Below are 21,991 nucleotides of genomic sequence, written 5' to 3' on the forward strand. Positions count from 1 at the left end.
TTACAATATGGTGTACTTGAGGTAGGTTAGCAATACTCCTGGCATGCTGACAGTAATATGTCACTTGGATAGCTTAGAGGGCGCTAGAGGGCATGTCTGACTTAGTCAGAAATAAATGGTGTTCTGTGGAGCTTTTGTCCAAATGTCTTTTGTTCAAAATTGCAATTAGTAAATAGTTCATCTATAACTTTAGTTAGACAACGTTCTAACAGTACCGCATGGACAGTACTAGCATCATACTGTCCAGAACCTGTTGGCTGTTCTATGCTTTCCAAAATTGAAGGAGATTCCTGTATGAATGACTAGAAATGTTTTAAATTGTTTAGCTCCAGTCACCCTTATGCTTTGTGGACTCTGTTGCGAGTGAGTAATTCAGTGGTGCATTGATGTTTTTGGTGTAAGAGGAGAAATAAGAAGTGGCCAGGCTTCCCTTGAACAGGCTTTGGCGATGAGTGAAGGTGCAGCGACACAGAAGCCCTATCAGCTCCAGTGCTTCCTACAGTGGATTAAAATCAGTCTAATGTATCATTTGAACATTATAGTGAATTATAGAGCAATATTTTTAACCAAACGACTCACTGACAATATGAATTTGTATGTTTTAAACAGGTTCAGTTGTGGTCAGGAGGTCTTGGACGCTCTGTTTCAGTGCTGGGGGAGGAAAAGGTCATTTTCATTTTATGCTTCTTGTTGATTGGCTTTAATGCTTGTGAGGAAAATGATGATGGTGGTGATGGTGATGGTTGTTAATCTGTTACAGAAACTTTTAAAGCCGGCTGTGTCCAGAAATGCGGTAGTAGCCAAGGATGCTGCCCTCTCTGTGGCTGTAGCTAACGGGTACGCTGCTGTGGGTTACCATGGGGACGGCCTGAAACTGTTCAACCTGGAGTCAGGTAGAAACACCTCGCTGGCTTTCAGCACCAAACTATAACTATTATAATTAATTTCATATAATTAAACCACCTATAAATGTAATTTGTTGTAATTCACTTAAAGGGGAATTCCACAGATTTATCAAAATTTCTGCATAATTCAATGGTTGAGATGTATACAGAGTCATTCAGAGTGGTTTGGTGTGAGGTGGTTGATTGTAGAGACTCAAATGTCTTTACAGTGGTGGTGAAAGGAACCAGGGGTCACTGTGACGGTGACAAAAATATAGCCATTTTATTTACCATCCAAAACCACCAGTGAACCTATGCGTGCTTGTTGAGTTTTATGTGGAATGTTGATGACGGTAAAATAGTGATAAATCTAGTATAATAAGTTTTCTTTGGGGACTATTTTGCCGTGTAACACCTTGCATGTATCCCTCCACCATGAATGTATTAAAAAAAAAACACGCACATTTTAGGCCAAAACCTTCTCAGAATTTGTCTCAGACATTAGGCAGTGTATTTCATTTCACCATAACTTTCTGTGAGGGAGCTTTTAGAGGTGGACGTCTAGTTCCTATCACCACCACTGTGAACAGTTCTGACTGAGTAAGTTTCTGTAGAACTGAGTTTTTCACGCCAAACCGCTCCGAATGAGTGTGAATGATGAAATTATGTACAAATTTTGAAAAATTGGTGGAATTCCCCTTTAATGCTCTGCTTATGTTTGCCCCTAGCCTGGTGTTTTTTGTCAGTAGCTGTAATGTTCTCTCCATCTCTGTGTTGCTGTAGGTGAGAGAGTGTGGTCCACTGAGAATCTGCGGGTATCCGTGCCTTGTCTGCTGTGGCTGGAGACTGAGAGAGCAGAGCTGCTGCTGTCTGGGGCTTTAGACCACTGTCTACGGCTGTGGAGCAGGCAAGGGGCAGATATGACCCTCAAAGGGGCTTTTGGGGTCCAGAAGGGCGGAATCCTTGCCTTGGCCCAAAACCCCACTTACATCGCCTCTGCCTCAGGTCAGTTGAGTGTTCTTACTGCAAGGTCCAATTGATAGTAAATACAGTGGATTCCAAAAGTCTGAAAATCTGGAATTTTTTTTTTCATTTAAACCTGGAAGTAAACAACAGAAAGAACTTTGACAGTTTAAATGAAAACAAAAAATTATACTACAATATATTATCTTTAAGTTAAATGTTCAAATTAAGGCAAATTTGTGACATTGTACATGTGAAGGTATTTGTACAGAAAGGTCCAATTTTTTTCAGTGTCATCTCTATGATTGAAACTTGTGTTCAGGTGACTCAGGTGGATTTGATTTACAAAGCAAGTTGTCATTAAATACATTACTTACATTAAGTAGATGTTTTGTTAAGACGTTACTTACATTACACAAAACCTGACCTTAACCAGCCTTGCCCAGAGGCCAACCCTCACCCTGGCCCTAATCCCCAACCCTCACCCTGGCCCTAATCCTAACTCTAACCTTAACCTCAACCCAAAACTTAATCCTAACACTGACCCTGGCCCTAATCCTAACCCTAACCTTAACCTCAATCCAAAACCTAATCCTAACACTGACCCTGGCCCTAATCCTAACCCTAACCTTAACCTCAATCCAAAACCTAATCCTAACACTGACCCTGGCCCTAATCCTAACCCTAACCCTAACCTTAACCTCAATCCAAAACCTAATTCTAATCCTCTCCCTGGCCTTAATCCTAATCCTAACCCTCAAGTTTTTGACATGTTACTGAGAGTCTGTTGAGTTGTTTCATTTAAAGGAACTGCTCAGAATAAAGTGTCACCAGATTTTCATCCCTTTTTCTGTCTGCTGAACATCTTTGTTTGAAAGGGTCAGAAGTGGCTCTCGGTTTTCGGCTGAAAATGTTCTGAGGCTGAAATTTCACTGCGTTCCTGAATCGCACTCTTTACTTTCTCTGTAATGGAGACTCTCCATCCACTTCATCAGAAACCTCTCCTCTGTAGCTCCACCTGCGAAAAAGCTCAGTAATAATTTCTGTCTCTTTCTCTTAGATGACTTCACCATCGCTCTGTGGCTGAAGAGCGACTTGATCTCTGACCCCTGGGTTCAGCCCAGTGCAGTTAGTGTTCTGAGGGGTCACAGTGGAGGAGTCACATGCTTGGCCTTCAGTCCAGATGGAGACCAGTTACTGTCCGGAGGGAAAGACAAGGTATGGACAGACGCACAGCAGTAACATGGTATCTGGGCAAGTGAAATGATCTTAAATCTCGTTGATGCAGCTGATATTTCACATTTTTGAGAGTGATTTAAACATTTCTGGCATTATTTTACTTATTTCTAGATGTTTATTACTAGTTTAAGTTGTTTTGGTCAGTCAGATTATCTCACTATATTGCAAGATAACATGCTTGAAACCAGCAACATTATCTGCCACTAGAGTGGGATAAGGTCACTTATTAAGGGCAGTCGTGGGCTGGAGGTTAGGGAACTGGCCCTGTGACCGGAAGGTTGCCGGTTCGATCCCCAGTGCTGACAGTCCATGAATGAGGTGTCCTTGAGCAAGACACCTAACCCCCAACTGCTCCCTGGGTGCTGTGGATAGGGCTGCCCACCGCTCCGGGCAAGTGTGCTCAATGCCCCCTAGTGTGTGTATGTATTCACTAGTGTGTATGTGGTGTTTCACTTCACGGATGGGTTAAATGCGGAGGTGGAATTTCCCCGTTTGTGGGATTAAAAAATTATCACTTGACTTAAAATCACTAAAAACAGGTTTGAAAAAAAGGTAGAAATAAACCTTATAACCTTATAATAAGGTTCCAACAGTCTTAAAATGTACTGCATGAAGTAATCACTCATTAGAAAACAAAACGAGCCCAACTAGCCCGATATTGTATGTGAAGAATTGGCCCGAATCTTGGTGATTTGTTGGGCTGTCGGGATTGGTTTGGGTAGCAGACCGCTAGCGCAGTCTCTGAATAACGTAACAGGAATTTTATAACAATCCTAGTGATAAGAATTGAAAAGGCATGCAATAATAGACAAACAACCCCTCCCCCATGCACACATACTAGTTGCTAGTAACACTGACGTGGTGGTGGTGTGTTAGTGTGTGTTGAGCTGGTCTGAGTGGATCAGACACAGCAGTGCTGCTGGAGTTTTTAAACACTGTGTCAACTCACTGTCCACTCTATTAGACACTCCCACCTTGTAGATGTAAAGTCAGAGACGACAGCTCATCTGCTGCTGCACAGTTTGTGTTGGTCATCCTCTAGTCCTTCATCAGTGGTCACAGGACGCTGCCCACAGGACGCTGTCTGAAGCTCTCGGTTTAACTGTCGGTCTATGTCCCGACCCTCACCCATGGTCATGAGCTGTGGGTAATGCCCGAAAGAATGAGATCACGAATACAAGCAGTGGAAATGAGCCTCTTCGCAGGGTGGCTGCTACACTCTACTGACAGGGGGAGGAGCTCGGAGTAGAGCCGCTATTCCTCCGCATTGAGAGGAGCCAGCTGAAGTCATCTGACTTAGATGTCCCCTGGACGCTTCCCGCTGGAGGAATTATATCCCCTGCCTGGGAGCAGCTTGGGGTTCCTGGGAATGAGCTGGAGGAAGTTGCGGGGTACAGGGTGATCTGAGATTCTCTACTGTACCAACTGCTGCCGTGACCCTATCTGGACTAAGTGGTTAATGATTCATGGATGGATGGATGGATGAATGAACAGATGGATGGATGGATGGATGGATGAATGAATGAATGAATGGTGGCTGCGCTGTATTGAGCCTCATTCAAAAAGCACTCAGAGCTGAAACACTTCAGGGTGAGTGGGCGGGGCTAATCTGCTCTAGGCTGAATAGGTGGAAGTATGTAAATGAGTTAGTTCCCTTGACGTCACAGTAGAGTTTAGTTTCCCTGTATGGACAGAGGAGTCAGCCGTGGGCTTTCAAACGTTTACAGTTTTTTCTATTACTTCAAACTTTAAAAAATAAAAAAAAAATATTTTCCATTCTGTGGAATTTTATTCAATTGTCACCTGAATGAAGTTGGCCATGGAGCTCAGTGGTGAGTTGCTGTTGCTCTGTTGCTTCTTTGTATTACTGTATTGTTATTTAATGGACTTAGCAATTGTGAGTGCACTGATGAAGATGGCGATGATGCTGTGTCTGTTTCAGGCTCTGATGGTGTGGACGGTGAACTCTTCTCCTCCGGTTCTTTCTCGTTCTCTGGCCCATTGCCATGGAGACTGGATCACCGGATGTGCCTGGACGCCGGCAGCTTTAGTAAGTACAGGAAACATGTCCATCTGTGTGGACGAGCAGAGGAATGCTGTTCCGTTTCACTCGAGTCCAAAACTCCGGGGTGCTAAAACACGTTTAGAGGGTGGGGGTGAGGGATGTTTACACTACAAAAAAATGACGTCTTAGTGAGTGTAAACTCCTTCAGTGTAGTCGGTATATCTACTATTTCTCACTAGGAGACTGTTGTAAGAATATTGCAAGATCCTTTAATTATTTCTGTATTTTTTTTATTTTATATTTCTATATTTTTTACTTGTATTAAGCAGTTTTATCTTATAAAAGTGTCTGATTTCATTGGCAGATCATGTTCCTTTTTTTAATCATTATTTCTCTAAACAAGTAAACTAATCTGCCCCTGAAATCAGACACTTTTATAAGATAAAACTGCTTAAAAACAAGTAAAAATGTCTAGAAATAAGTTCAATAATCTCACAATATTCTTACAACAGCCTCATAATGAGAAATAGGAGACATACTGACTATATTTAAGATGTTTACACCTGTGACAGTAAACAGGTGGCTATATTTCTACATTTTCAATGTTGTGTTGTTGTGTCATTTAAGATGCTCCAAAACACATTTTGAATTTTGGATAAAACATCTAAAAATACCTTTTAATTTGCATCATTTTAAAAGAACAGCAATTATTAATATGAGCTTTTGATTCTGACCTTTCCTGATCCTGGCTGTGTCCGTCTCCCTGCAGCTGACCTGCTCCAGTGACTGCAGGCTGCGTCTGTGGGACGTCCAGACTGGACGCTGCCTCAGAGAAGTTTCAGCTGCTTCCTCTCTCAGCACACTGAGCTACTGGGTGAGTCTCATGACACTTTATCAGACACTCTTATCATCATTTTTCTGTATGTGTGTGTTCAGCACAGAAAAAAATGTCTTAACAAGTGTAAGTGTATTCAATAAAGCTACTGTTTCTCATTCTGAGACTGTTGTAAGAATATTGTGAGATTATTGAACTTATTTCTAGACATTATTACTTGTTTTTAATCAGTTTTATCTTATAAAAGTGTCTGATTTCATTGACGGATCATGTTACTTGTTTTATTCATTATTTTTCTAAACAAGTGAACTAATCTGCCACTGGAATCAGACACTTTCACCAGATAAAATCACTTAAAACAAGTAAAAATATACAGAAACAGGTGGAATAATCTTAGAATGTTCTTACAGCAGCCTCATAATGAGAGATATTAGATTTATTCACTACATTTAAGACGTTTAGACATGCTAAGATTTTATTTTGCAGTGCGTGAGGTGATCACGGTGTGTGTTGTGTCTGTAGGAGGATTATGTAATGCTGGGCTGCGCTGATGGTCTGCTGATGGTGTGGAAATCAGATGTAGGAGTCATCGCCGAGATCCAGGCTCACCAGTCCCGCCTCCACCACAGCACTGTCATCACTAAACCAGGTAAACCAGCGAACATTTTGAAATCATTTCTCATATTAATGATCAACTGGCAACCTGTCCAGGGTGTATCCTGCCTTTCGCCTGATGACCGCTGGGGTAGGCACCCCCCGCGACCCTGAGGGAGAAGCAGCTTAGAAAATGGATGGGTGGATGGATGGATATTAATGATTAATAATAACTCCCGTTAGGATGAAGCAATCTGAACCAAAAAACTACTGCATATCTTGACGTGTGTGTAATCGATTGTATTAAATGCGGTGCTGGAAGTGATCTCCGTTTTCTACCAGACACATTTCGACAAGGCACTCCATGTTCCTGAACGTATCGGCAAGCATTAGAGAGGTTTAATGTTGCGACAGCTGTCTGGTACCTACCTCATCGCTCCATCACAGGGACATCCTGGCTTGTTCGAAGCTCCGTATACTGAGGAGCACATTGCATGTTGTTTCGTTCAGATTGTTGCGTCCTAGAGAGAGTTATTACAGAATATTCAGGGCCTCTTTCGAGTGAATCTCCCTGTATATGGTATTTTAATATGTATTTTATTCAATATGCATTATTTCTTGAAATGAGCAAAATTACCTTCTTTATTTTTTTACCAAAACAAGTAAACTAATCTGCCAATGGAATCAGACACTTTCACCAGATAAATATTGATTTATTCAATATTTTAAGTGTTTTGGGAGCAACAATGTTATCAAAGAATTAATACATTGTAATGATCTATTTTTATACAACACTTAATTCCAGCCACGTGAGCTGATTGGTTGAGAAGGTTCTAACCGTGTTGTTTCACCATATCATCACTTTTTTTTCATCAACGCTGTATCACTCCACTGAGATGCTGTTGCTAAGCAACGACTTTGACACCTGTAGGAGACACTAGAGCCTTTTGCGCGTTTTTATTTCTTACTTTGTCACAAACATAAAACGGATGATTTTAAGATCACATTTGACCGACAGCCGATTTGGTCCAACTCTGAAGATGAGACGACGCTAAATTTCCAAACTGTCAGTTGGTCTGTGTGGAGCTGGAGAACGAAGTGCTGGCTGAGCAGCAAGTGGGCGGGGCTCGTTACTCTGACATACCAACAAGCTGCTCGTTAATGAACTATAATTTGGAGGAAGGAACTGAACATTAAAACATATTAAACACCTCTTTCACAGCCAGTTTATTAATTTCTTACTTTATTAATTCACCTGTTATATTAAAGCAGTAGAACACCAATAACATTACAGCTGTGATGATCTACGGCGACCAAATCACAGCCGTGATGTTATTTCACCAAAACACACTCACTCTCAGGTTCTTAAGTAGCAAATCTTTAATATGTTATCTGCCTGAGATTTGATGAATACAGTCTTAAATACAAAGCATCCTGGATATTGATTTTCTTTTAAGTGAATTCTCAATGTTATACAGCTTTCATATTTTCCGGTCTTCTACAGCTCTGTTCGTCATTCTGGACTCATCTGACATTCCTTCGTTTTATTTACAGCTTGCTACTAGTTAGTTAGTTGAAGCCTGTTGTAGAGCAGTAGTATAATAAACAGTGGTGGACGAAGTGCACAAATCATGTACTCGAGTTAAAGTAGAGACACCCAAGTTAAAATATTACTGCAGTAAAAGTAGAAGTTCCTCCCTTTAGACCTCCACTTGAGTAAAAGTACTAAAGTATTTACCTTCAAATGTACTTAAGTATCAAAAGTAAAAGTACTAAAAGGTTAATTCTGGCTCTGATGTCCTGTTATCATTTTTATAACAAGACTCTCTTCATGAACTCATTTCAGGTGAAAGTCCTCCAGCGTCTCTCTTGGTAAACCAGTCTTTTAATAGAACGTCATTAATTAGTGATGCTGACGTCTATTAAAATGATCATAAACACAAAACACTGAAGGTAAACAGTTTCCATCAGGGAGAACCGAGTGGCTCTGAAATCACTTTTTACACACAAGCAAAGTTTCAGTTTAAGATTTATTTACAACTTAGTTCCAAGTTTAAGTTGAATAAAAACTGGCTTTAAACTCAGGATCACAAATTAGCTCCTTTACTATGTTGATCTGTAGGCCTCTGTTCATAAACATAAACCAGCCCAGACTAATTTACTATAAAATGAAATGGTGTTTGTAGAAATTCAGAAAAAGCCGCGTCAGTCACGACTGCATATGTGGACATATTTCTATATTGTGCTCTATTTACACAAAGTTAGGTTAGTTCATCATTTATGTTGAACAGACTCTCCCAAAATTTTACGCTGCTGCGCTGACGTTGAACCGTGTGCTGCACTGGGTCGGTATGACCAACAGGTCAAAACCAGCCCAGAACAAAGTGACCGCTGGGCCCTGATTGGTGCTCTGGCTTTGCGCTTCTTTCATTTTGACGTGCTTCGTTTTTATACACACAGAAACCAAAAGGAACGACAGATTTCTCAAAATATAGTGGAGGAAAAAGTCAGATATTAGACTCTGAAATGTAGTGGAGTGAAAGTAAAAAGTCGCCCAGAATGGAAAAAACTTCACTACAGATACAAAAAACTAGGAAGTTGATAAAAAATAAATAGAACAATATTATAAACCACAGTTTGTTTACAGTTAAGAGGCGGATGACTCCGTATCCAGCGGTCGTCTAATCACTCGCTAATATGAACACACTGAACAAATTATGAGCTGTTGTTTATAAATATAATCCACATTTATTGACAAACTATTTCACAAACTTACATTTTTATAACAATTTTCACACTTTGTCATTTTTTAGGAGCAGAGCTACACTTTTCTACTTTGGTGTCACACCAGACACACCATACACTTAACATCGGTGACAGTGACTGGTATAGCGTCGACATCATACATAATTTGACCCCATAAATTCCGTTCATAAAAGATTATGTATATTAAATACAAAGCTAATTACTTTAAATTAATTGTACATTCAAACTGCTTATGCTAAATTAATGCGCAACAAAACTAGTTTTATGTGAATGAAAACCTTTGAATAGTAGTTTGACTGGAAAGAAATGAAAGGTCTCTGACTTTTGCACAGAGCTGTATTTGATTGTGTTCTATCCATCTTTTCTCACTGCTGGTTTCTCGCACAGCTGGTGATCGGAAGGTGGAGGAGTTAGTGATGGCCACAGCCTCTGAGGACGGAACTGTAAAGCTTTGGCTCCCCCTGCAGGTACACACCTCACACCACACACTTAAATACAACTATTAGGCCCAGTCCCAATTCTTATTCTTACCCCTACCCCTTGTTTTCCAGTGTCACCTTGCCTCTTGCAGCTGAGTTATGAAGTGTAGTGGTTGAAATTTTCCCCACAAAATGAGACCCTCAAATAAAAGAGCATCACTTCATTAACAGCAACCAGCGCTTCTCTGTAGGCGACCCTGCCCGTCTGCAGTGACAGCAGAGGAGGGGAAAGTTCAGCTCCTCACTGCTGGGCTTTAGTTACATTTAGGGATCATACGCCTTCAAAGACACTGTTCAGGCGTAACATTGTGAGCACCTCCTTATTGTCAATTTTATCAGCTCCACTTACTGTATAGCTGCACTTTGTAGTTCTACAGTTACAGACTGTAGTCCATCTGTTTCTCTGATACTTTGTTAGCCCCTTTTACCCTGTTCTTCAGTGGTTAGGACCCCCATGGACCCTCACAGAGCAGGTACTATTTGGGTGGTGGATCATTCTCAGTACTGCAGTAATGTGGTGGTGGTGTGTTAATGTGTTGTGTTGGTCTGAGTGGATCAGACACAGCAGTGCTGCTGGAGTTTTTAAACACTGTGTCCACTCACTGTCCAATCTATTAGACACTCCCACCTTGTCAGTCCACCTTGTAGATGTAAAGTCAGAGACGACAGCTCATCTGCTGCTGCACAGTTTGTGTTGGTCATCCTCTAGTCCTTCATCAGTGGTCACAGGACGCTGCCCACAGGACGCTGTTGGCTGGATATTTTTGGTTGGTGGACTATTCTCAGTCCAGCAGCGACACTGAGGTGTTTAAAAACTCCAGCAGCACTGCTGTGTCTGATCCACTCAGACCAGTGCAACACACACTAACACACCACCACCATTACAACACCACTAATATTCTGATATTCTCAAACTAAATGATCACTTTAGTTTGAGAATATCAGAATATTTGATGAGAACTGATATATGCTTATATCTTATAGAAGGTATATGTGCATTACTGTCTCTCTCTGTAGGTTCAGCACCGTAGCACTCTGCTTGGCCACAGTGGGGCTGTCCAGGCTTTGGTGAGTGGACAAGGCCCGCAGTTCCTCACCGTGTCCGAGGACCGCTCCCTCAGAGCCTGGAGCGTTCATACAGGTGTGGAGCCCTGTTGGAGACACTGAGTGATCTGAGTGCTTTTTGGTGAAATTCTCAACTATATACGCTGTCTATCAAAAGTTTGGGGTCATAAAGAGGTGCAGGAAACAGCTATAAGCTCCATCTCACCATACACTCAACACCAGTGTCCATAAAAAGAGTCATTGTATAGAATAGAAGCCCTAAGACTATGAAATTATATCTAAACAAAGTGATTTTGTTATGATTTTACGGCTAATCAACAAAAACCCATTTTCTATTACGTTACTATGGCAACGCATCAGAAACGGGGCTTACTGAGATGATAGAAATGAATGGAAAGATGTTGATTAAAAAAAAAAAAAAAAAAATGAAATAAACATTCCTGACAAGTACAAGAGTAAAACATTAGGGTCATAACAGGGACAGACTACAGTTCTCAGCTCATGTATAACAAAGTGTAAACCTCAGTTTGTTTACAGTTAAGAGGCTGACGACTCCGTATCCAACGGTCGTCTAATCACTCACTAATATGAACACACTGAACAAATTATGAGCTGTTGTTTATAAATGTAATCCACATATATTGACAAACTATTTCACAAACTTACAACATTTTTTTATAACAGTTTACACACTTTTTTTAATCATTTTTTTAGGAGCAGAGCTCCACTTTTCTACTTGGCATCATGCAAAACACACCATCCATAGAACTGTTCAAAATGTGCTAACTACAAATGTGTGGTTTCTTCAGCCCACTAGTGTGTGTGTGTGTGTGTGTGTGTGTGTGTGTGTGTGTGTGTGTGTGTGTGCGCTCACTAGTGTGTATGTGGTGTTTCACTTCACGGATGGGTTAAACGCAGAGGTGAAATTTCCCCCTTGTGGGACTAATAAGTGTCACTTATCTCCATTTTTGGCATTTTTCAGTTTTTGACATAATTCGAAAACGCCTTTTGCCCTTTACGTTATGCTACATAGCTAAAAGTTTTCACTCATCCATCCAAATCATTGAATTCAGGTGTTCCAATCACTTCCATGGCCACAGGTGTATAAAACTAAGCACCGAGGCCTACAGACTGCTTCTACAAACATTAGTGAAAGAATGGATTGCTCTCAAGAGTTGTTCCAACATGACTGCACACCAGGGCACAAAGCAGGTCCATAAACATGGATGATCGAGTTTGGTGTGGAAGAACTTGACTGGTCTGCACAGAGTCCTGCACAGAACACCTTTGGGATGAATTAGAGCAGAGACTGTGAGCCAGGCCTTCTCGTCCAACATCAGTGTCTGACCTCACAAATGCGCTTCTGGAAGAACGGTCAAAAATTCCCATAAATACACTCCTAACCCTTGTGGAAAGCCTTCCCAGAAGAGTTGAAGCTGTTATAGCTGCAAAGTGTGGGCCGACATCATATTAAACCCTATGGATTAAGAATGGGATGTCGCTCAAGTTCATATGCATGTGAAGGCAGACGATCGAATACTTTTGGCAATATAGTGTGTGTTAATTTCATGATGAATGGACCAAAAGAAACGGCATGGCATGGAAAGACGTCTGGTTCCATTGACTTGCATTAAAAGTAAGGTGTGTTGTTTTCCTACTCCTGTAAAGTTACCATTTTGGAGATATGAGGTTTTATTTCTGACAGCAACAAAATACAAAGCTGTTTTATCTTTCCAATTTTGTTTGCAAAAGCAAAAGAGGCATTACATCTCCTTATTGTCTGCACTCATCCCGTGTTTCAACCACAGACGAAAGCCAAACGAATGTCAATATGTGCTTTTAGCAATAATTTAGAAAAGAAAACACATTATGAATCATTATGTAGACAAAACCTGCTCTTCAAATCACGATAGGCACTTTGATGAACATGAAGCTGAGTGTTGAAGATAAATATACACAGAACATCTGCACAGAGCTGCTTTATGGTAATACAAACAGAAACAGGAGCAATATTCACATTTAAGAAGGCTAAAGTGTACCCAAACTTTTGGTGGTCACTGTGTTCAGTGTTCATGTTGTTTTAATAAAACGCTCTGTATCTGTTTGCAGAGAATCCTCCTCTGCAGGCGGAGGGTGTGACTGTGGTGTGCTTTGTGGAGTCGGAGGAGCTGCTGGTGTGCGGCTACAGCTCAGGCAGGCTGGAGATTTGGCACCACACCTCACTGCTTTACGCCGATAAGGTAAACCGCACTAGTGCTTTTGGCCCTTTGTTAACATTTTAGTACTCAAACGCTGCTCTTTGATGACTCAGGAGAAATAGCTTTATTAGTGATGCTTTAAATAGCTGTGGACCTTTGAGATCTTTCCTAAGAGGAAAAAGAGTTCGGTAATCTCAAGTGTCACCACAACTGGATTCAATGATTTTGATATACACTGTCAAAATACTAACATATTAACAAGTGAAAACATGTTAAATGTGGTCAATAAATCTAAAATTTCTCATTATGAGTCTGCTGTAAGAATATTCTAAGATTATTCCGCCTGTTTCTGTAAATTTTTACTAGTTTTAAGAGATTTTATCTGGTGAAAGTGGCTGATTCCATTGGCAGATTAGTTCACTTGTTTGGAGAAATGATGAAGATAATTTTGCTCATTTCAAGAAATAATGATTAAAACAAGTCACATGATCTGCCAATGAAATCAGACACTTTTATAAGATAAAACTGCTTAGAAACAAGTAAAAATGTCCAGAAATAAGTTCAATAATCTCACAATATTCTTACAACTGTCTCATAATGAGAAATAGTAGATATACTGACTACATTTAAGGAGTTTACACTCAATAAGACATCATTTTTTGTAGGGAAGACTAAACTTTTGTTCGTTTTTGCATCTGACAGTATTCCAAGGCCATTTTTATTAGATATTTTTATTAACTTTATCTATGAGGGACATTGCAGAGGCAGGTGTCATACTCATAGGAAAGAAAAAACTTAAGACATCTCATGGCCAAGATAAAACTCTTGGACTGCTTTTAAATTGTAAAAATGAACCAAAATATGGGGTCTTTATTATTGTGTATATATCACTATATCATACACTGCAAAAAATGGTATCTTGTCAAGTGAAATGATTTTAAATCTAGTTTATATATGCAACATATCCTGTTTGGAGAAGGATGTGCACTTATTATGAGATTATCCAGCTTTTTTGTAGACATAAGTAAAGTAACATGAGTAAACATGAGTAAAATGATCTCACTATACTGGCAGATCATTTTGCTGGTTTCACGCACATTTCTTACAACAAGCAACATTATCTGTCAATAGGAGATCGTTTTATTTAATAAAATGACCTAAAACAAGTAAATAATGTCTAGAAACCCTCTACTCCACACATATTAGAGCAATTTCACAAAACATCACTTTCTTGCATAAAGTGCTTCAGGTTACTAAATGAAATTATATAATTCTAAAATATGATTATTTATAATCAATATGATAATTACAATTGAAAACATTTTTAAAACATAATTTGTGCAGGGGTCTTTTTGGAGTACATTGCCTTGAGGCAACATTGTGAAATTATGGGAAGAAATGATGTAGAGCCACGTTCCCTGAAGTGGCGACACCTGGCTAGTGACTGGCTTAATCTATTCCACTGTCACAGTGTTGCTTCTAGGCAACAAATCTATTTCTGTAAATTCTCATAACAAAAAACATTTATAGTGAATGTTAAAAAATAAATATATAAATAAAAACGGTTTAAATTTGCACACTAAGAGCCTTTTAGTGACTTACTCAAACTCTTCCCTTTGTTGTTAATCCTGTTTTTGTCTCAAAATATGTGTAATGTTATTGTAAAATGAGGAAAAGAGTTTGTTGCACTGAGGCAACATCGTGCAATTTAGGGTTAAGATCATTTTACTTGACAAGAAACTATTTTTTGCAGAGTAAACAGTTCTCTAGTTACTTTACTGTATACAGTATATTCATAAAAGCAATTCTAAATTGTACCAAGTTCATCAGATCATATCATGGTGAAATCTGAGATGTCATTATGCACTGAATTGTTTCCTAAAGAGTGGTAAACTAATTGAATTATAGTATAGTGAGATTTAAAGCTCTATTCTAGGCAAGTATAATGTACATATCCTCCAGCACATGGCTAAATGTAGACAGTTGTGTTATGTGTGTTTGTGTTTGTGTCTGATCTGCAGGTAAATGAGAGCCGTATTCGAGCAGTGACCGGTATGCCGGATAGTCAGCTGGCCGTGGGCTGCAGTGACTGCTCTGTGACTGTGTTTAAACTGGAGAGAGACTATGAACGCTGTACTGTTGGGTACGACATGCTAATCCTATACTCACCTTTTTGTTCTGTCCATCATTCTGTGGCTCAGTGAAAAACACTGGCATTTGGAGAAATTTAAGAATTGCCAAAAAAATACATCAGCTCCTTTGTGCTGCACATTTCTATGTTGTATCGATTTTAACACACATGATTCGGGCACTTTTCAAACTTCTTATGAGAAACGTTAGAAAGGAAACACAAGTGTGTGCAGAGCATGTATGAAAAATAGAAAGCTCAAGAGTGTTTACACTATAGAGATTGCACCTGAAGTGTTGATTATATTGCACATATAAAGGAATATAAAGGAAAGTATTGTTAATATATCCTGTACAGTGTTTTCCCTACCATTAAACAGGCTGGACAGCCGGCCAGGCAAACTCTCATGCAACTGGCTTGGATGAAAACCAGATGTCAGGATGGTACCGGCAGGCTAATGTTTGTTTCCTTGTTGTTGTTGTTTTTTTAACGTGGTATGTGCTCATTTTACGGCCAAAATAAAATTTTCTATTTTCAATTGTAAAGTTGCACTAAATTTAGATCCCAAGTCCAGAGCAGCTCTGATCATTGATATAACAGTGTGGCAGAAGCGAGCTGGCCTGCGCCAGAGAGGCAGCATCCAGCTCTACTCACCTAGTGCAGGAGTCGGAAACATACGGCTCCGGAGCAGCATGTGGCTCTTTCACTGCCCTGTTGTGGCTCCACAGCAGAATCAGATCAGTAGGTAATAATAAAATAATCCTCCTTTACAGTAAAATAAAGCTCTGCTGATCGTTCAGCACAGTTTAACAGTGAATGGTCTTAAACGCTGGAGTTAATGTAGAACTGCTGATTCACCAGCCTTCAATCCTAAAGGTTGGCATGCAGACTGCAACAGCAACGTAGACAACAGTAGCCTAGCTAGTAGCTAACGAAGTGGCAAAGAGAAAGATTTAAGAAGATGATCGAGCCTCATATGGAGTCGAATGTTGAGAAACCTTTTACTGTTCTGCTTTTGCAAGTTTCCTGCCAGAGATGTGAGAAAGGCAGAGCTAAAGCTTAAAGCAGAGCAAAGTCTGCGTTTTTGGTTGTATTTTTAGCCTGTGCTGGTACTTTAGCACATACTGAGACACATTTACAGCCAAGATGGTGAAAAGTTGTGGCTCCCAAGGTGGTTTGCTTTTTGTTGAAAGGACAAAATGTCTCTTCTTAACCTTTGGGTTGCTGACCCCTGTCCTAGTGTCTGCTCACAGTAGGCTTTATTCACAGAAACTTTAAATTCTTATGACTTTTTCTGCAAACTGAATTATTACCTTGGGGAGGCTTTATTGAAATAGGGCGTTGCCTCCCTGGAAAGAGGATAATAAAAGAGCTGAAACTCGAATGTTGTTTTTAACAGTTCGTCAGATGAAGAAACAAGCAAGCTCCTCCTTCTGGAAGTTTGCAGACATAAGCAGTCATCCAATAGCATTCTTGAAAAGCAGATCTATTTCTTACGAGACTTTCCTTTAAGCTTGGCGCTCCAAAAACTATTTAATGTTGATTTAAGGACCTGGTAACACTGATCATATCCATCACTTATATAACACTATTCCTATATAAACGTATTAGAATGATTTTATGGCCCAGTCTGAGCTGTGAAGCTTTCGTCTGAAATATGAACTGATGAATAAATTACTAATCAGTCGATCAAAATTGCATTAAAATGTGATGTATTCATGTACATAGTTAGTAGTTTAAAAACTCTCTGCAGTTATATTACTGTGGTCTCACATCAAGTTACACTTATTTAGTGTATCTTGGTATATTAGACAGTGCAGACAGTATGTTTGGTGATACAGTACTGTGAAGAAGTTACAGACCGCCTTTCATTTATTTAATTTCCAGTAAAAATATTCATTTTTAGGTGTTTCTCTGAGCAGATTAGATAAAAGATAAACCCACTTGCATATAAATAAGGAAAAAGTTATTGGAAAACATGGAAAAAAAACGAGTTTCCAAACATCAAAAAATAATTAAAAGCTACAGAGAAAACGGGACTCCTAACAACCACCTGTAAGAGCTGTTAAATTGGTTCTAGATGTCAAAGTAAGATGACTTTATCATGACGTGTGTTGTTGTTTTTTCACAGGCTGTCTAAAATGTCATCGTACATGTTGAACAGTAATGTGAATTTCCTGCTTTACTGCACTGCTTTGCTGGGAGTGTGTGTGGACTCCACCGTCATCGACGTCTTCTCCACAGTCACACAGCATCGCAGACAACTTGAAAAGTAAGTGCACATGTTAACAGCCTGGTGTGAGCTCACATCACCCGTCAGCCCCTTAAACTGCAGCTTAAAAATTCAGTTATTTAAATTTTTAAAAATGTAATATCTGTGCTGCGTCCTGACATTCATGTTTTAATGTGCTGGCAGAGGTGTGTAGAGCAGCCTTAACCCATCCTCAAGTAAAAGTGAAATAAAGACCACACACACACACACACACACACACACACACACACACACACACACACACACACACACACACACACTTTCTAAGCTGCTTCTCTTTCTGGCTCGCGGGGGGTGCTGGAGCCTATCCCAGCTGTCATCGGGTGGAAGATCGGGACGCACCCTGGAAAGGTCACCATTCCAATGCAGGGCACACAGACACATTCACTCACACCTAGGGGCACTTTTCCATGTCCAGTTGGCCTGACTGTGGGGGCAAACCGGAGAACCCGGAGAACTTAAATGCAAACATCTGAACTTGCATGTTATTGGTTTTTATTTGTATCATACCATCTAAACAGAAATCTGAAATTGAAATTAAGGCTGCGTTCACATCACCAGGCTGAAGTGGCACAAATCAGATTTTTTGCCCTAATGTGACTCAGATCTGATCTTTTCAAATCCAACCTGAGCCACTTTCATATGTGGTTCTAGATCGGATACGTATTACGATTCGTGGTCAAGTGACCTTAATGTGACACTCAGATCGGAATTCATGTGCTTTTTCTCCGCTTGCACAATCATTCAGCGTTACCATGGCAACAGTGCCAAACAGAATCTAAAGCCTGTAAACAGTGGAAAAGCAGCTCCTCTCACATTTTTCTCCTTCGTCTGGACCGAATAATGAAGCTGAGAGCTGATCAGAGTTAATGATCTTCTCAGCGAAGCTCGTTCTGCTCGTTAGTTTGTGCTGATGATGCAGTGATTCAGTCACGTGACGTTACTGAGCAGGATGAGCTCATGAGGGTCATTACAGGCCGCCGGTTCATCACATTAATGACTGATTTGAATCACTGACCTAAACGAGTGTGAACCATCGGATTTGAGAATTGAGGCTTGTAATGTGAACGTAGCTTAAGATTTGTAATTCTCTGAGTTTCCGTGGTTTCAGCTTCAGACACACCAAGCGAGTTTTGGGACTTTATAAGAACGATGAAAACGGCCTGTGGCTGCTGGGAGAGGAAGAAAACAACATGACGATTTCCTTTGTGGTCAGTGCACACAATTTAAACTTTTTTATTGTTGTAGAATTGTCAAGTTGTCTTGTTCTTATTGGGTGTGTCTAAGTTCAGGGAAGAACTCTGGTGTTTATCAGGAGTGAGCTGTTGCCTCGTGTTGGATAAAGAATGCGTTAAAGAACACACAGCACAGGAACTGCTTGTTACAATAAAAGAACCCCTTTGGGAGCTTTATAGAACCCTTTCCACAAAAGTTCTATATTGAACCATCTAAAGCACATTCTCAGCACATGCAAAGGGTTCTTTGAGTTAGTCATGCAATAGGTTCTTTGAGGGTTCTTCAGATTGACAGAGAACATCTTGTAGATGGTTCTGTGTGGAACCTTTTTGAAAAGGGTTCGAAATAGCACCAAAAAGAGTTCTTCTCTTGTTACAGTATCAGACTTGGTACAATAGAAGGACCCGTTTTAGTGCTATGTAGACCCCTTTTCAAAACTGTTCTATACAGAACCATCTACACAACACTTTCACTATGCAAAGAACCCTTTAGTCATGCAGAGGGATCTTTGAGTGTTCATGGTTCTATATAGAATGATTAAAGGGTTCTTTGCATCATGAAAGGTTCTTTAGATTGACAGAGAATGCCCTGTGGATGGTTCAATATCGAACCTTTTTGAAAAGGGTTCAGCACCAAAAAGGTTTCTTCTCTTGTTACAGTGTCAGGCTTGGTACAATAGAAGGACCTGTTTTAGTGCTTTGTAGACCCTTTTTCAAAATGGTTCTATATAGAACCATCTGTAGCTCAATCTCAGCACATGACACTTTCACTGTGTAAATAACCATGCTTAGAGTGTTCATAGTCCTATATAGAACCATTTTCCTTACTAAAGAACCCTTGAAGAACCATCTTTTTAAGTGTGTAGGTGTGTAAAAATGTCATTTCAGACGTCTTCATGTTAAACTAATCCAGTCTGAATGGGGCTCAGCTAACGGTCTATGAAACAGCAGTGAGCAGTTCGCTGCATAAAGAAAAGAAGATTATGAGGTTCAGAGCTGATGATGTGTCAGATGGTCAGAGAACAGAGTCATGGTCATTCCCCCATCACATCCTTCTAATTATAACCCTAATTAGCGCTCACTCTAATAGGCTTCTGGATGTTTGGTGAGTAACTCTGCTTTGCCTGTGCTCCTCCAGTTGTGTGCAGGACCGGAATTATCGCTGCAGTACTGTGATGAGAGGGTGAGAGTGGGAGATGAGGACAGTGACGTTGAAGAAGAAGAAGAAGGACAACAGGAGGCAGAGAAAGAGTCCGAGGAAAATCCAGAGAAGCAGTCTTACAGCATCACAGCTGCTGCCATGGATAAGGGTACGCTACTTCATATAGACCGTGATCTAACTCATGTTCTTTGTGTCAAGCAAACAAACACTTACATAGACCTCACACTTTTTCCATAGCGATGTGATTACGTTCTAGACGTGTCTCGGAAAATACCGCACTGTGTCCAACACAGTCTCTAAAAAGTTAGGAGATGGAAGCTGATACATTCCATTAGAATCATGGAAGCGTTTACCAGCATATCACTGCTGTCTGATCAAAAACTCGTATCTCCAAAATCGTAACTTTACAGGACAAGGAAAAAACATACTTTACTTTTAATGGAAGTCAATGGAACCCGACTTTTTTCGGTGTCATTTTGGGTCATTTCTTTGGGTCCATTCGTTATGAAATTAACGTACAACGTAATGGACAATAGGCATTTTTAGATTATGTCAAAAACTGAAAAATGACAAAAATGGAGATACGAGGTTTTGTTCCAACAGCAGCAATATGAAATAAATATAAATTGAAGTTAATAATGAACTTTTTTTAAAGATACTTTAAATATTTTTTACAAAATTGAATGGCTCTTTTAAAAATGCTACTGTTTTTATTTCCACCCGGGTTGGCTGTGTCTGTAGTTTTGTCCTCCTGCCACTCTGTATTTATACAATAACAATCCGTCATGGTAACATCTACACTAAGTGGTTCTCTACACGTGCCCCATTTTGGATCAGATGTCTTGTAGTGAACATGTAACTAGAGATTTTCCATCAGACTGTTGAGTAGAGTGAGAATGAACACTTCAGTCTTAATCTGTAATCAGAAAACTTTGCGTGTAAACACAGACAGTGATTTATTTTGAAGGTGCATGAAGGTACAAATGCAGAAGAGGCGGCTGACGTTGCTGCTTGGAAACGGAACATCGTGTGTGTTTATTAACCTCTACATGAGTCGCACATCAGTAGATTTATGTCTGAGAACTTGTTGCTTGCTGTCCTCTTTGTCTGCAGAGTTTATCGTGTGTGGGGACTGTAAGGGGAACATGTGGTTCAACCAGGTTTGGAACACAGCGAGATGGAGTCCAAGAAGACCAGTAAGTGCTCTCCAAACTGCTGTTAAAGGCCTAGTTTGCCCTACATACTATATTTATCCTGCAGCTCCTTTTTCTGATGCCATGCTAATGAGAAAATATGATTGATAACAGTGATTTCTGACCTCTTTAGGCTCACAGTGACCGAATCAGCGCGTTGAGGTTGACAGACCGCACCATCATCTCCGCCTCTCACGACAACACCGTCAAAGTGTGGGACAGAAACACCAAGAAACAGGTGATTTAATTTCTCTGCGTTTTCTTTATCCACTACGCTCGTCAGACTAATAATTGTGATATTTAATCAAATAATTATTTATACAATGTGTAAGTCCCTTATGACAGCAATATGTATCTGCAACATTTTTGGTTTTATATGATTTAAACAGTGAATAGCGTCTCATGAGCAGCACTGTAGAGAATGATAGTGATGCGTCAGTCTGTGCTTCTCCAGGTGGGCCTGTTCGTGTGTGCCGCTCCGGTGGAGGTGATGGCGCTGGACCCAGCTGACCCCTGCAGGCTGGTGTGTGGTGATGCTTTGGGGCAGCTGTACATCCTGTCCTGGAAAGGATAATAAACATCTTATTACCCCAACCATCCAATTGGAATCCCAAAATCTTTTAGTTTTAGCACTCCAAGGTATGGGTGGTGGAGCTGAACACTACAGTGATGTTTACACGCTCATGTGTCTGTGCTCACTATAGCGCCTTATGACATGTTATATTAAAGACATATTTTTGATTATGTAATACTGTGATGATGCTGTTCTTGCTCAAAGCATTTAATTAAAGGAATGTAATTCTAAAGTGGGGATGGAGTTTTTTGCTTGTTTTGCCCTAAAACTGTAAGAAATAAGGGATTTTTGAAGTTCTTCTCTGTTCGTGCCTCAGAGCGAATAGGTGTTGTTTAAATGAATTGTTTGTTGATTTTGCCTGCTTTTATTTTGATATCATATAAAGTACAGTATGTTGAG

The 21,991-nt window shown here is 40.1% G+C and overlaps 1 protein-coding gene across 4 annotated transcripts in view; it reads left to right on the top strand.

Moving 5' to 3' along the window:
• The window catches only part of LOC108432509 (telomerase protein component 1-like), a 71,457-nt gene extending 49,466 nt beyond the window's left edge, over window positions 1–21,991 (top strand). For all 4 annotated transcript variants that reach the window (XM_037546726.1, XM_037546728.1, XM_037546727.1 and 1 more), the window contains 17 exons: window positions 610–666; window positions 761–893; window positions 1,668–1,889; window positions 2,908–3,065; window positions 5,029–5,136; window positions 5,861–5,965; window positions 6,449–6,575; window positions 9,674–9,753; window positions 10,783–10,906; window positions 12,940–13,070; window positions 15,050–15,171; window positions 17,288–17,428; window positions 18,540–18,639; window positions 19,802–19,973; window positions 20,939–21,021; window positions 21,152–21,256; window positions 21,473–21,991. In XM_037546726.1, the coding sequence (XP_037402623.1) occupies window positions 610–666; window positions 761–893; window positions 1,668–1,889; window positions 2,908–3,065; window positions 5,029–5,136; window positions 5,861–5,965; window positions 6,449–6,575; window positions 9,674–9,753; window positions 10,783–10,906; window positions 12,940–13,070; window positions 15,050–15,171; window positions 17,288–17,428; window positions 18,540–18,639; window positions 19,802–19,973; window positions 20,939–21,021; window positions 21,152–21,256; window positions 21,473–21,592 (2,088 nt within the window). In that variant the 3' untranslated portion in view covers window positions 21,593–21,991. The remainder of the gene's footprint in view (window positions 1–609; window positions 667–760; window positions 894–1,667; window positions 1,890–2,907; window positions 3,066–5,028; window positions 5,137–5,860; window positions 5,966–6,448; window positions 6,576–9,673; window positions 9,754–10,782; window positions 10,907–12,939; window positions 13,071–15,049; window positions 15,172–17,287; window positions 17,429–18,539; window positions 18,640–19,801; window positions 19,974–20,938; window positions 21,022–21,151; window positions 21,257–21,472) is intronic.

Source organism: Pygocentrus nattereri, chromosome 17, assembly GCF_015220715.1.
Source record: "Pygocentrus nattereri isolate fPygNat1 chromosome 17, fPygNat1.pri, whole genome shotgun sequence".
In the NCBI taxonomy this organism is placed as follows: domain Eukaryota; kingdom Metazoa; phylum Chordata; class Actinopteri; order Characiformes; family Serrasalmidae; genus Pygocentrus; species Pygocentrus nattereri.